Genomic DNA, 13,490 nt, shown 5'->3' on the forward strand with positions numbered 1-13,490 from the left:
CTGGTTGTGTGATGTCACACTCGAGCTGTGGGTCCCTCCCCTCTCTGCATATATGGAATCCATCAGGGAGCCAGAGGATGCTAAAGGCTTTAATCAGAGGTCAGTGTCTTGTGCATTTTAAAAGGTGTCATGAAAAAGGACAGGAAGCACTTCCATGCAGATCATACTGGAAACTACCACAGTTGACCTGAAAAACTAATTGTTCTATTCAAGTCAATGGTGCAGACAGTCACATGGTTTTTAATCCAGGGTCAAAGATGAGGACCTGGGGGGGTGAAGGAGGAGATAGGTACACTCACTGTGGAACCCTTTCCAGCTTCACTGTGGCTCTGAGATGTTTTTCTTTCTTGAGTCAATGGATCCCATTGTATGTGTCCTGACTTCCCTCTATGCCTGGCCTCAGGCTCTGGAGTGTGAAGGTCAGAGCCACCATTGTGTACCTGTGACACAGCCCCATGGTTTAGTTCCCACTTATTGAGTACTTGGGGGAACACGGAGGAGGAGCTGTGTGCTGTGATTACTACTCATGTGAGCATGAGGTCCAGCCTGAGGCAAGAATGTCTGTGTGTAGGGGTTGGTTTGGTGGTGAGTGGGGTGGTGTTGGAGGTGGGGGGCTGGGGAAGGGTGTCTCATCAAATCCCTAAGGGTGTAGGGAGCCAGTTCCCCAGAAAACAGCTGATGGATTTTGAGCAGAGTGGACAGTTGGTAACTGAAACCGCTTTCTGCTCTTCTCATTCTGTCCGTCCCTTCCTCATCCCTCTCTTCTTCCTCCTCTCCTCCTCCAGTTTCCTCTTTTTTCCTTCTCTAGCCCCTCCCCCTCCATTCCTCTCTCAGTCCTTTTCTTTCACTCTCTACTCCTGTCTCACACCTGACTGAGTCAGTGAACTAACTTTTATGAGCAGCTGAGTTTACAGAGGGAAGCAGCTTGGCAGGAGGAGGGAAGGGGGAATGGTCTAGATGGAATACCCGTTGCTCCACTGTCAGCTGTGGAGAAAAGAATGAGCTGTTTTCCCCCAGAATCCTGTGTAACACCTTAGGAAGAGAAATGGCAACCTGGTGCTCCTGTTACCTAAGCTCAGATTGGTAGCAGCAGATGAATTTTAATGGCTTAATTTGAAGTGCTCCTCTCCTGTTTGCTTGTTTTTAGCTGCCAGTCGGTACTTGCTTGCGCTTTTGACTTTTGTCCCTGCCATGCTTGAGAGGAAGGCAGTAGTTTACCGGACTGACTCTGGAGTCAGCACAGGCTGTAGACCGTTTCTAGCTTCTTGCTGCTGCTGCTGCTGCTGCTGCTGCTGCTGCTGCTGCTGCTGGTGGTGGTGTTTGTCGTAACCTGGTTCCGAAGTTTCCTGCCATCCAAAAGCCATAGCAGGAGGACCCTCCCTTTGCCTTGTCGGGCTCTATGCAGTTATTTGACCTGTAGCAATGCAAATCCGGGTTTTTTCTTGACTCTGCTTTGTCCTTTTCTGTCTTTAAGAAGGACCCTTGTCATTGGCTCTAGGGTCTCTCTGGCTTATCCACAGTGACTTCACCTTGAAACCTTTAGTCACATCTGCAAACCGCTTTTCCCCAAATAGGACAGTTCACAGGTTCCTAGGGTTATGTAGACATACCTTATTGGGGGTCACTGCTCAATTCTTTGCACTAATGCCTATCTATCTTGTATTTAACTATCAGAATCATCTTTGATTTTTGTGTTCCAGGGTACTGTGTACTCAATAGTTACTAATAAATGTTTACTGGTTTGAAAATGTGACTTTGTTTTTAAATGGCCCAAATTCATGTTTGGATGAACCATCCTATCTTGTCCCTTAACTCATAGGAGTGAATGACAACAGACACTCGGCCTTGCAAATCCCATGCGTGTTGACCTTCTAGAAACCCTGAGGGGAGAGCAGCTGGGGGTTGGGCTGTTGTTCTGAGACAGACTCCTGTTGTGACACTGCTGGTTTCCTGGCTGTTCATCAGGGCTTTGGCTAACCTGAGAAGTAGTCTTAAGGGTTAGTAGATTTGAGAAAGGTAGAAATGTCTCCATTGAATTGACCCCATTGCCCTTTGTTAATTTAGATGCTTGGGAGGGGGGGAAGGGAAGAGAGATGGTATGGTCTTTAAAGACTGGGAAGAAATTATCATTTCAATAAGATCTTTCTTACCTGATTTGTTAAAACTGACTGGGCTCTAAAGCCAAGACAGTTAGTTGCTGGCCACATCCTCTCTTGGGAATCTACACAGAACAAAGGAAGGTGCACACAGGGGCGGTCAGGAAGCCCCTTGCCAAGAAGCCAAAGCTGTAGGCAGCCAGGCTATTCTCTGTGACCCTGGGCAGGCCACTTAACTTCTCAGGCTGTCAAGTTTCCTGCCTTTTCTGGAAGCCAGGTGGGTGGAGCCAACGGTTCCACACTGCATACTCCTGTCCCATGGCACTCGTTCTTCTAGACTCTTCTGTACACAAGTCTCATGGCTTTCTTTGTGATTAGCAACTGATTTGCCAGGGGAGGCATCTCAGGGTGGAGCATGGGCACCCCTTGCATGTGCTGGGCTCTGGGTTCAAGTCCCAGTGCAATAGAAAGACAAAAAGACAGCAGAAACTGGTTTGCTTCTGAATGAAGACGGCCATGTTCTGGTTTCTCTCACCCACCTGCTTGCAGCGGAAAGCTACAAGGAGACGCAGGCGGTGACGGTTAAAGAAGAGCCCATGGAGGTGGATATCCAGGACTCCCCAGCCTCCATATCACCCAGCCGGAATGTTGGCTACAGCACTTTAATGGGGCGAGAGAAAACTGAACCCTTACAGAAGCTTCCGGAAGGTCGAGTTCCCCCAGAGAGAAATCTCTTCAGCCAGGACATCTCTGTGAAGATGGCGTCTGAGCTTCTTTTTCAACTCTCAGGTAGGTGAATTGTGGGAAAACGTTGCTGACTGGGAAGCATTGGTAGTAAAGCCCATCTTAGGAAGGGAAAGGTAACCAAGTGGTAGGTGTTTAGGAAGGATCTGTTTTTATATACCACATTAGTGGTTAGTGAAGTGTTGCCAAATCGGATTCCTACCACACTTAAAAAAAAAAAAACTTGTTACGGTTTTATTTATGTGAAAGTTAGAGGCTCCTGGGAGTTGTTTCTTTCCTTTTACCACGTGGATTCCAGAGATGGAGCTCTGATGATCGGGCTTGGCAGCAAGCCCCTTTACCCACTGAGCCATCTCACCTTAGGCACGCTGGCTTTAACACAGTTGAGAACTAGAACTGTGTGTATTTCTCTGCTGATCCCTTTCACCGAGCTCAAACATGGACTTCTGGAAAGGTTTAGTGTTGATCTTGTTAACAGCTTCTTCTTTGTAATGTAGAAAGATAAATGTCTGTGTCCTCTAAAAAAAATTATATTGTCTTAGTGAAATTTTATTATATCTTACTGAAAAGAAATTTAAATAGAAAAGCAAAAAGTGGGGACCTGAAAGCTGTTTCCAGCTGTTGTCTCAGGGGGTGTTTCTGTAGATCAGCCTTTCTTCCTTCAAATGCTTAGAATCCAGATGTATGGGAATTCAGCCCTGTGAAGGGTCTGAGTACTGGAGTAGTGTCTTTCTCTGCTCCCCCAAGCCTCACACCATTTGTCCCACATTTAATATGCTGCTATTCCTTTATGGTGAATGAGGCTGATGGCTTTTGCACTTATAAGGCTGGTCTTTTGGTGGGAACACAGAGCTCCTTCTCTGGGCTTCATGGGATTCACCCATCAGCCATTTCTTACTAACATTCGATAAAGCAGATACACCCATCAGACAAGAGGTTCCTGTTATTTAAGGCACCCGTCAGAAATGGACCAGGAAAGAAGCTGAAGTCCACGGCCACCCTGGTAGGTCAGTTTCTCCTCGGCCTGATGACACTGAGACTCTTCTCAGTGGTGGACATCACTAACCCAGTAATCTTTAAGAGTCTTGACATATGATCTTTTGTTCCTCAAAGGCCGAGGCACTTCCCAAAGCAAGGCTATGTAGTGATTTAAGAGCCCAGTGTGGCCTGTGTGACTCTAAGAGGTCTCACCTGGCACAACCACGCCTAGATGACCCCAGATCGCATGCTCTCTACATGAATGCCGGCAGGCAGTCCAGATTCTCCCTTGATGTCATTGCTGGAAAAGGGAGATCCATGTAAACACATGTGACTTAGCTTCAGAGCAGTCAAAGGCAGATGGGAAAGATTTATAAAGCTTGCTTACAGTTTGTTGTTGTTGTTTGCAAAAAGTCCCTGATGTTTTTATTTACCTGGTTGTAAATTCTGAAACCCTTGGTAGGATTGGCCAGGTTTTCTGTAAATGCTTCAGAGAAGCCGTCGGAAGCTATGATGGCCGGGTAGAGTCTTCACATTTGTACTGGGTCAGCGAGGCTATGGTTCTTGGTGTTCTTGAAAGCTAATTAAATAATTTCTGACAGCTGGTGGATACAGACCCCAGGATGCATGAGGCTTACCTCTTGTCTAATGACATCGTTCTGTTCCTAGTGACATTTATTAGAATAAGCAGTCCATGACAGCACCAAGAGCTCTCTGGTCATTCTCAGAAGGGGCCTAACAACACAGACTGTCATCAGAGCCAAGGCCAGGACAGTTACCACAACTGCAGTTTGAGGACTTAATTGAGGAAAATAGAAATTATGAACGAGGAGAGAGGGATAGACAGAGCTGTCTGTGTGCCCCTGCTTGGGCGCTGCGTGGTTGCGCGTCTGGTATGGACTTCTACTTACTCAGGCCTACTTGCAAGCAGACCACTCTATTAGACTAGGGTCCAACACTGGGTGTTATCTAGACCGGTTCACTTTCCCAGTAAGACAGAGAAATTGGGTGTTTCTGCCTAAAAGATGGGCGCAGACTGAGCTTAGCCCAAGTCACCTGTTTCATTCTGTCTCCTTACAGAAAAAGTGAGCAAAGAACACAATCACACGAAAGAGAACGCCATGCGGACGACCACCAGGTAGGCCACTGCTGTGCACTGTCACCTCGTGCCCTGTGGGGTCGTCAGACCTGCTTCTCTTGTGCACTGGGTCTGTTCTCTAAACCCTATGGATTCAGAGGACATAAAGCCTTTTTATCATTTTTTCCCACAATTCTCAGTTGGTGAGAACAAATCAGACTCGTGGGATAAGCAGAGAGATAAACTTTAATATTTTGTAGACATCTACAAGAAGGGATCGGCTTGCTAAGGACTTGCCCATATGGCATTGTTTTTCATTTCTTACAATAATTTTGTGAAGTAGATGTTCTTATCACCTTTGCAAGAGTTTGTTTTTATTTATTTCTTACCTTTCGATACTTGGATCTGAAACCAAGGCCTCTTTCATGAAGAGCCTCGTGTTCTCCACTGAATTGTGTCTCCAGCTGTGAGGAGCAGAAGCAACTGACCCTGAGAGACTGAGTGGGAGGTGCAGCGTGGAGGCTGCGTCTGGGGCACAGGATCTAAGGCTCTTATGGGAGGTCCATGTTGCCCTGGCTTACTGCTCACCACCAAAGCTACCCAGCCACTGGCACCTTGCAGTGTTTCCAGAGGGAAAGGATTTTTAAGCAGAAGGAAGATAGTGCTTTTTAAAAGCAGAGAGAGAGAGAGAGAGAGAGAGAGAGGAGAAGAGAAGGAAAGAGAGAGAGGGAGAGAGAGAGAGGAGAAGAGGAGAGAGAGAAAGAGAGAGGGAGAGAGAGAGAGAGGGAGAGAGAGAGAGAGAGAGAGAGAGAGAGAGAGAGAGAGAGAGAACTTGCTGCCAAGCCTGACCAGCAAGTTCCATCCCGGGAACCCACATGTCAGAGAATTGACTCTTCCAAGTCGTCCTCTGGCCTCCACACGCCTGCTCTGACATGCCCCACCCCATAAAGAAACAACAAAATAGATACGTTTTTAAGTTGCAAGCTCTGGGCACCCTGTTGTATCTGTAGTCCTGACTGCTGGGAGCTGAGGCAGGAGAATTGCTTGAGCCTAAGAGATTAGACCGCATAGTGAGACCAAGTCTTTAAAAAGAAAAGCAGGAAAATGAGTTTGAAATATATTGTAGGCAAGAACATTTTCCATTTGGCAAAGGCTCGTGAATGATTTGTGGTGTGGGTGGCTCATCATTCTGGTCGCCATCAGGAAGACTGGAGGCACAGTCAATATGGGTGTTCACAGAGCCTTGAAGGATCCCCAACCCATAAAAAACTGAGGTAGGCAAGGGGCAACAGACAAATCCACAGAAGGAAGCTTAGGAAAGACATACTCTCCCCCTGTGCAGGACCACTCCGCACCCTTAGATTGCCTGTGAGTTAGCCCCAGACAGGAGCTGTATGAAGGAGCCAGAGTGACGTGAGTTAGAGACGGACACCAGGATCAGGAGATTGGTTCAGTCAGGAACTTTGCTTTCCTGGGCAAACATTGTTGGTTTCATCTGGCTGGTAGGTTGACTCGCTTTATAGTCTTAATTCTGTGTGCGTTTGTTCGGGTTTGTGTGTGGAAGCTGTGGGACAACCTTGCAGTCATTCAAGCATGTATCCACCTTGGTTTTTGAGACAAGATCTCTCATTGGCTTAGGACTCCACAAGTAGGCTAGGCTGGCTGCCAAGCGAGCCCCAGGGATCCCCCCTGAACTTTTATCCCCCATGGTTTGGAAGGTTGAACTCAGGTCCTCAGTGCAAGGATTTTGCAAGCTGAACTATCTCCTAAGCCATGTGCTTTCAATTCTTGAAACAACTGATAAAGGAATGATTTTCTTTTAGGTGTGCTATGAAGTGACCTCACTGCACCATCAGGTATAGACAGAACATGCTTGGATCTTACCCTGAGATTTTTCTTTTCTGCTCAATTCGTAGAATTTGGAATTTTGACTATCTAAGAGAAATGAGGATAAAACCAACTTGCTTCTTCCTGGGCTACATAGTCCTAGGGAAAGAACACCGTTGTCATAGAACAGAAGAGCAACAGCCATTCTCTGAACAGACACAGATGGACAACTAGTCTTGTGGCTCCTAGAGGGTCTTGGGAAATGAGTCTGGGTGGAAAGCATATTTTGTGTATGACCTTGGATGCCCAAGCAGGAGATTTGAAATTATATAAATGCTAGCTTACCACCTCCATGTCCGTCATCCTAAAACTGTGGTCTGTCAGCTGTGTCTCAGAGTCTGACGGAATTGATTTGATCCATAGTCATCTGAGCACAACAAACTAATGATAACTTGCTTATTATACTTTGCTCCATGGGGTTCTTGAAAGCGATAGCTTAAGTTCCCTAAGGTGGAGTGTGAGGTGGGGGGTCTCTCAAGATTATATGGGAGGGAATAGGGCAGGAGGGAGGGGAAAAGCCTATGGAGCTTTCAGTTTTAGCTGGAGTCCCTGCTCAGTCCCCTAGGGAGCCTCAGTGTAGGGTGTGCTCTGTAGAGTAGGTATGGGGCTAGCTCCTTGTACCTCAGAAGCTATGTTTCCTTGTGGAGGCTCCCACTGGGAAGGGTTGTCACTAATTATGCAGAAGCCAGGCAGGCTGCAACAGCATTCCCATGAAGGCTCCTAGACCTCTAAGAGTATATGCTAAATACTTAACATTGCAGAAAGGTGTGTGAGACCGTGTTCTTTTATGCTTTTCACATGTTCTGGGAAGAGGGCTGAAACATGCCTCTAGTCTAAATTGTGTTGGCTGGAGCTGAAGCATAATTATAGGTTAGGAAAGATTTTTATTTTTAAGCATTCAGCAAAAAAAATCAATCGTAAATTCTTCTCTTGCTGGGAGATTATTATAAGGAAGAAAATTCCTACTCAGATCTGCCTGAAGCAAAGGAAAAGTTGCTTCCTGGGAGCCCAGGCCAGACACAGTGTTCAGAAACCAGGATTAGACCCATGGTTTATAATCCCACAAAATCCTGGGTGTCTTTTTACTTACTCGTGTAGACACCTTGGTCAAATCCACAAATTGATTTCTTTTTTACCCATCACCTCAGGGTTTGAAATAGAGTCAAGCTGGTCCAAGGATTTGTCTCCCACCAAGGACAGTAGAAGATGCCAGCTCTCTGGACCCTCCTTTCTAACTAGTTATTCTTTAAAGGACCTTCTTTTGTACATACAAGGTCAGGATGTGGGTTACATTTTACGGTATGATTTACAATATGCTTCAAATAGGTTTATGTTAACTCTTCATTTTCAGGACTCTGTGTTCTTAAGTACTTAGTGGGATATTTGTTTAGTTACTTCTTTTTGGGTTAGGGCCTCACTAGGTAGCTTAGTTTGGCTGGGAACTTTCAATCCTCCTGCCTCAGCCTCCCAAGTGCTGAGATCACAAGGGTACAGCACCCCACTTGACTCAGTTACCCCATTCCTAGTGTTTAGTTCCTGGAAGAAGCTGTTTGAAACAGTGGCCACTGGGCTTGAGTTCAGAAGTTTCCACCTTTAGGAGTTACTAGGTAGTTCAATTATGAAGGAAGCCCTGGGGGCTAGCCTGGCCACATGGTACAGAGATATAGCCTTTCCTTGCCTCTTTCATGTTGATGGATGCCCAAGCTCCTCCACTTAGAGTGTCTCCTGCTCCAGAAGTTCGGGTTGCTAGCTGCCTTCCTGTCCTACATGAGACCATAGCTCCCCCATGGCTGTTTATCACTAGTGATCTCTATGCTCTTCCATCCATAGGGCTTGTGGGAAAACATAGCAGTCACCATTGAAAGCACTGTGGCTTGCCATTGTCACCAGCTCTGCCTCTGCCCTTGCCGGGTTTTCCATCCCTCCAGCTGCAAAACTGCCCCTCATCAGAATGGAGAGCAGAAAATGAGAGGCAGCATTTCTCGTTGGCTGTTTAGATGAAGCCAAAGGCTGAGGCTAAGCAAGTGTCTGGTCCTTATGTCTGTGCTTCATTTGTCTGTCTGTTCTCCTCTGTGATGGAGGATTTCAGAGACATGCAGGGGCAGAGAAGTGCCTCTCAGCATTTAGACAGTATCAGTTCCCAGCCTGTGTCACGTCATCTGTGTCCTCCCTTTGTCACTTCTTTGCATGTTACCTTGAAACAAATTAAAGGCATCAGAGTGGGTGCATTATACACATGTGTGCATAATGTACATAATGTTGGCTTGATCACGTACAAGTACAGTATCATGTTTCTTCATCTATTGCTCTCCACCTTAAGCTTTTGAGACAGTGCCTCTAACTGAATCTGGAGCTCACCAGTTAATCTAGACTGACTACCTAGCAAGTCCTCCAGATTCACCGGCCTACTCTTCGGTGAGATACTGTTCCCAGCTTGTTTGTTTGTTTGTTGTTGATGTTAATATTTTTAAAATGCCGCTGTGCAGGCCAACTCTCTAAGGAGCGGTGGTGGCTCTGCTTACCTCAGGCTGCCATGTTCGTGGCCAAAGCCAAGCACACCACAACTGAAAGTGGCCAGAAGCCACATGTGCCACAACTTGTCCCGCGAGACTGCAGCTCTGGCCAGCCCAAAACACCAGCCCTGGCACCCACGAGACACCAGCGTGGGAGATGGCTCTGCCAATCTCCCACACTGTCTCCACAAAGCTTGGCTGAACCCCAGAATACCTGCCATGCTCGCAGGTAGAATGAAGACTCTTATTGCTTAAATATTAGCTAATATTTATATGTTTGATAATGCTCAATTAACAAGATGCTCACACAATTAGAGTTGTTACCCAATACCTAACCTTAAGATATAAATCGTTACCCAGGACTGTGCTGGACCCATACATAGTTCTCCATGGCTGCTACCTCTCTCTTCTTTTTCCTTCTCCTCTTCCTCTCCTCGCTCCTGCCACATTAGCTCCTGCCACATTAGCTCCTCCCACATTAGCTCCTCCCACATTAACTCCTCCCACATTAACTCCTCCCACATTAACTCCTGCCCAGTCTCCGTGCTTATTGCAAGGGATGTAGCCGCAGCAGGAAACCATCCTGCTACAGTTTGTTTGTTTGTTTGTTTGTTTTTGGAAGACAGAGTCTTACTGTATAGCTTTGGCTGTATTGGAACTCACAGTGCAGTCCAGGCCTGGAACTCAGAAAGATCTACCTGCCTCTGCCTCCTGAGTGCTGGGATTAAAGGCAATCGAGGGCCACTAGCTTAGCTTACTGGGTCCAGCTTTTACATGGGGACTGAAAATAGGATCCTGAGCTTGTACAGTAAGCACGTCACCCACCGAGCCATCTCCCTGTCACCTTCAGACATCAGTTAAGAACTGAGTTCACTGCTTTTGTTTTATTTTGTTGAGGTGCTGCTAATGGAGCCTATGGCCTCGAGCGAGCTAAACTAGCACTCTACAAGTTAGCTACATCCCCAGCAAGAACTGGTTTCAGAATGCCCCCCCACACACACACACATACTTTCTAAAAAAAAAAAAAAAAATTCAAATCCTAAGAACTTAGAATCTGCTGTATAAATTAGAATCATCTTCCCAAAAGGAAAGGCAAAAAATAACCCATGAAAGTGTACCAGATAGCCAGGCAGAAAAATCAATTTACTTAGTGGCTGGAAAGATTGGATCATGTGGTTCTGCCTTGACCTTGCCCCTCTGCCCTTGTCTGGATACATGCACTGAATGCAGCCTGTAAATTCTAAAACCACCATTCTTTCACATGTTTAACCTTAAGAGTCTAGAAAACTCATGTGTAAAGAAGCCTGTGGGTCTCCTTTGAGAGAGTGTCCTGGATGTGCCTACTGCTGTCTTCCTGACGAACACTGAGGTGAGAGTCCTTGTCAGACTCAGGAGAACAGAAAGACAGACCATGGATGAGTTCAGTAAGCCCTAATTATTTTTATTTCCTTTCCCAGCACAGGCCTACTTTCTACAGGGAGTAGATAATCAGCCATTGTGGTCATTTGCTAGATGGAAGCACAGGAGGCATGATCCCATAACCAGATTCCAAAGTTTAGTAAGAAAAAGAAGAACCAAATCTTCCACCATGGCCCGTCACCCGGCCAGATGCTGCGTAAGATGGAAGTAGGCAAATGGAACCCTAGAGTAAGCATCAGATAGCTCCTGGCAGGGGAAATGGTCGAGTTCAATGTTGTGTAACACCACGAACTTTGAACAATGGCTGCCAAGAACCCTGTCTTATCCCTTATTCCCTCTTCCTCCATTAATAATCCAGTGTCCGTAGAGGCAGGTCAGGTTGCAGGCCTAGAAGTGTGCCTCACTTCATTCCAAAATCAGCTACCTGTTTGCTGGGTCATCCTCTTACCATTCCTGGACAGAACGTGGACATCAGAGAGAGACAGACTCGTGTGCCATGCAGACCAACATGTAATTTGCCCAGTTTTCCAAATCTCAAATGTGGGCTATTTTTCTGTGATTTGGATAACGGCAGAAAACACTGTTTACTAAAGAGACACGTTCACTTGATAGTGTCCAATATAGAATTTTCCTTCGTGGCAGCTTAGATGCGTGCCCTTAAATATTTATGATTCAGTAATAGAAATTGCGCAGATTGCTAAAAAGTGCCACGTGCTGCCTCTGCTCGTACAATCTCCCCTCTCATTTCTTTGGAGAACCTAAGAGAATGATGGTGTTATTACTTTAGGAGTGAAAAATTACTTGGGGACACTGAGTGAGACAGAAGCAATTAAGAGAGAAACAGGAAACAGCAAATGAAACTGGTGATTTTTGACTCTCTCTCTCTTTATGTCCTATTTACTGTTCATATTTTGTGACATTCAAATTAACTACACAGAGAACACCAGAGCATTTAATATTACCTCAATATTAATTTCATGGATTCCCAATTAATTAAGACACTCTAATTTATTTTTATTTTTTAGTGATGTCGAGGTTGTTGAGGGCCACATGGTTATCTCCATGAATTCTGAAGCTATTTTTCCTGTATACTCTGTCACCTTTTAGCAGACTGTCCAAAGAAATGTTTAGATTTTCCTTGTCTGTGATGCTGATCTCCCAGCCTCTAACACGGTGCTTCTGAGCTGCACCCAGCCTGCGAGGCGGCCTGCAGCAGCCTTGGCATCCAGTGACTTGAGAGTCTTTCCATTGCAATACTTCATTGGGTTATCTTTAAATCTTCATCTGTCAAAAGAAATTGAAATTGATTCTTGAAATAGTTTATTATGGATACATGAACCTCTTGAAATACTTGGAGCATTATGCAGTGTGTGTTGGGGGGAGGGTCGTTGTGTGTCTCTGAAGGGGCAACTTTCAGGATCTAAAGAGGTCCCTGGTCTCTTTTCTTCACTTCCCATGCACCACTGTGTTCTTCCTCTTGGCTGGCTGAAGACCCATCGAGGAGCAGCCAGAGTCTGTAACGAGCACTGTAGCCAGCGGTGAAACCAAAAGGCGGATGCTGTTTGGGCACTGGCCTCAGCCCTGCTCTTGTCTGGGGCGTCCCCAGAGCTGTTACTAGACGTCCAACAAACAGGCAGAAGGTGACCTTTCACAGTGGGACAGCTCTCCAGTCAGCAGACCACAGGGACATCCGTGCTGCATGGATGTGGTCCATGGCATGGCCATGACCTTGCACCGTTGCAGGGAGGACAGAGCCCCCCTGGGTGGCCTTCCACAGAAAGCCCCTTGTCCTAGTTTCTGTGTCAAGTCACATTCTCCCTGGAGACCTGGTCGTCTAGGAGCTGACATTTCATGCATCCGGGTGTGCTGGGTTCCCTTCCTTGGTCTGTGGGAGCTTGGATTGCCCTGATCTGGCCTCTTCACTTCAGTGGCCCTGACAAGGCCTGCATTGTGCTCCCTGCCCTGACAAGCTTCTTGGCTTTGTGTGGATGAATGCTGACGCTCAGCTGCCGGAACCTGGACCCTGAACCTCGGGATTAGGTTCTGTGTATTGGCCTGCCTTTAGGAAGACCAGAAATAATGCCACTCTACATTTCAAAGGAAGTAGGAACCACTGCATGTGTATGTGAGGTGTTTTTCCCCTGAAATGTCCGGTTGGTTGTCTACCACCATGTTTTAGTTTTGTTTTTCCTGCAGCCTCACTTTCTTGCTTGGTGCCTAGACTTAGGAAACCTGTGCTGGACGTCAGTGTTGCCAGGTTGTTTGTGACTGTTTGGGTTTGTTTGCTTGTTTGTCACAACTGCCCCTCTATACTCATGTTTTGAAAGGCCAAGTCTTTTTAAAAGTAAATGATCTAAACTGTCAAATGGCAATTTTAGTGAAAAGTTCTGAAGATAACCAACTTTTGGAATATATAGAATATTCACTTAAATAATCCCCGTCACTAATAAGCCTTCTACCCAGAGGGCTCGCTTCTAAGTTGGCAATGGGTGTATTTGCAGAATTTATTTTTATGTCTGCATATTTTCTTATTTAGACAGGATCCTATCATACACACAGCTTTCTAACCTGTTAACCTAGACTATGTCATACAGCATGTTTGAGTTAATTGGTGTAACTCAGTGTGTTTCTATTAAGACTTGTCTAGTATCATTCAGCATTTCTGAATGCCTTGCTTTACTTAAGCAGCCCCTGTTACTGACTATCCAGAAGCCCACCCTCCTCCACATCGTTACCCACATAACTATTGTTGCAAGTGGTGTTGAGATGAAGAAC

At 46.0% G+C, this 13,490-nt stretch overlaps 1 protein-coding gene across 8 annotated transcripts in view; it reads left to right on the forward strand.

Moving 5' to 3' along the window:
• Positions 1 to 13,490, forward strand: part of Znf827 (zinc finger protein 827) — a 167,069-nt gene that overhangs the window by 87,477 nt on the left and 66,102 nt on the right. For all 8 annotated transcript variants that reach the window (XM_034522569.2, XM_034522573.2, XM_034522570.2 and 5 more), the window contains exons 6-7: positions 2,646 to 2,885; positions 4,899 to 4,956. In XM_034522569.2, the coding sequence (XP_034378460.1) occupies positions 2,646 to 2,885; positions 4,899 to 4,956 (298 nt within the window). The remainder of the gene's footprint in view (positions 1 to 2,645; positions 2,886 to 4,898; positions 4,957 to 13,490) is intronic.

Source organism: Arvicanthis niloticus, chromosome 18 (assembly GCF_011762505.2).
Source record: "Arvicanthis niloticus isolate mArvNil1 chromosome 18, mArvNil1.pat.X, whole genome shotgun sequence".
Lineage (NCBI taxonomy): Eukaryota > Metazoa > Chordata > Mammalia > Rodentia > Muridae > Arvicanthis > Arvicanthis niloticus.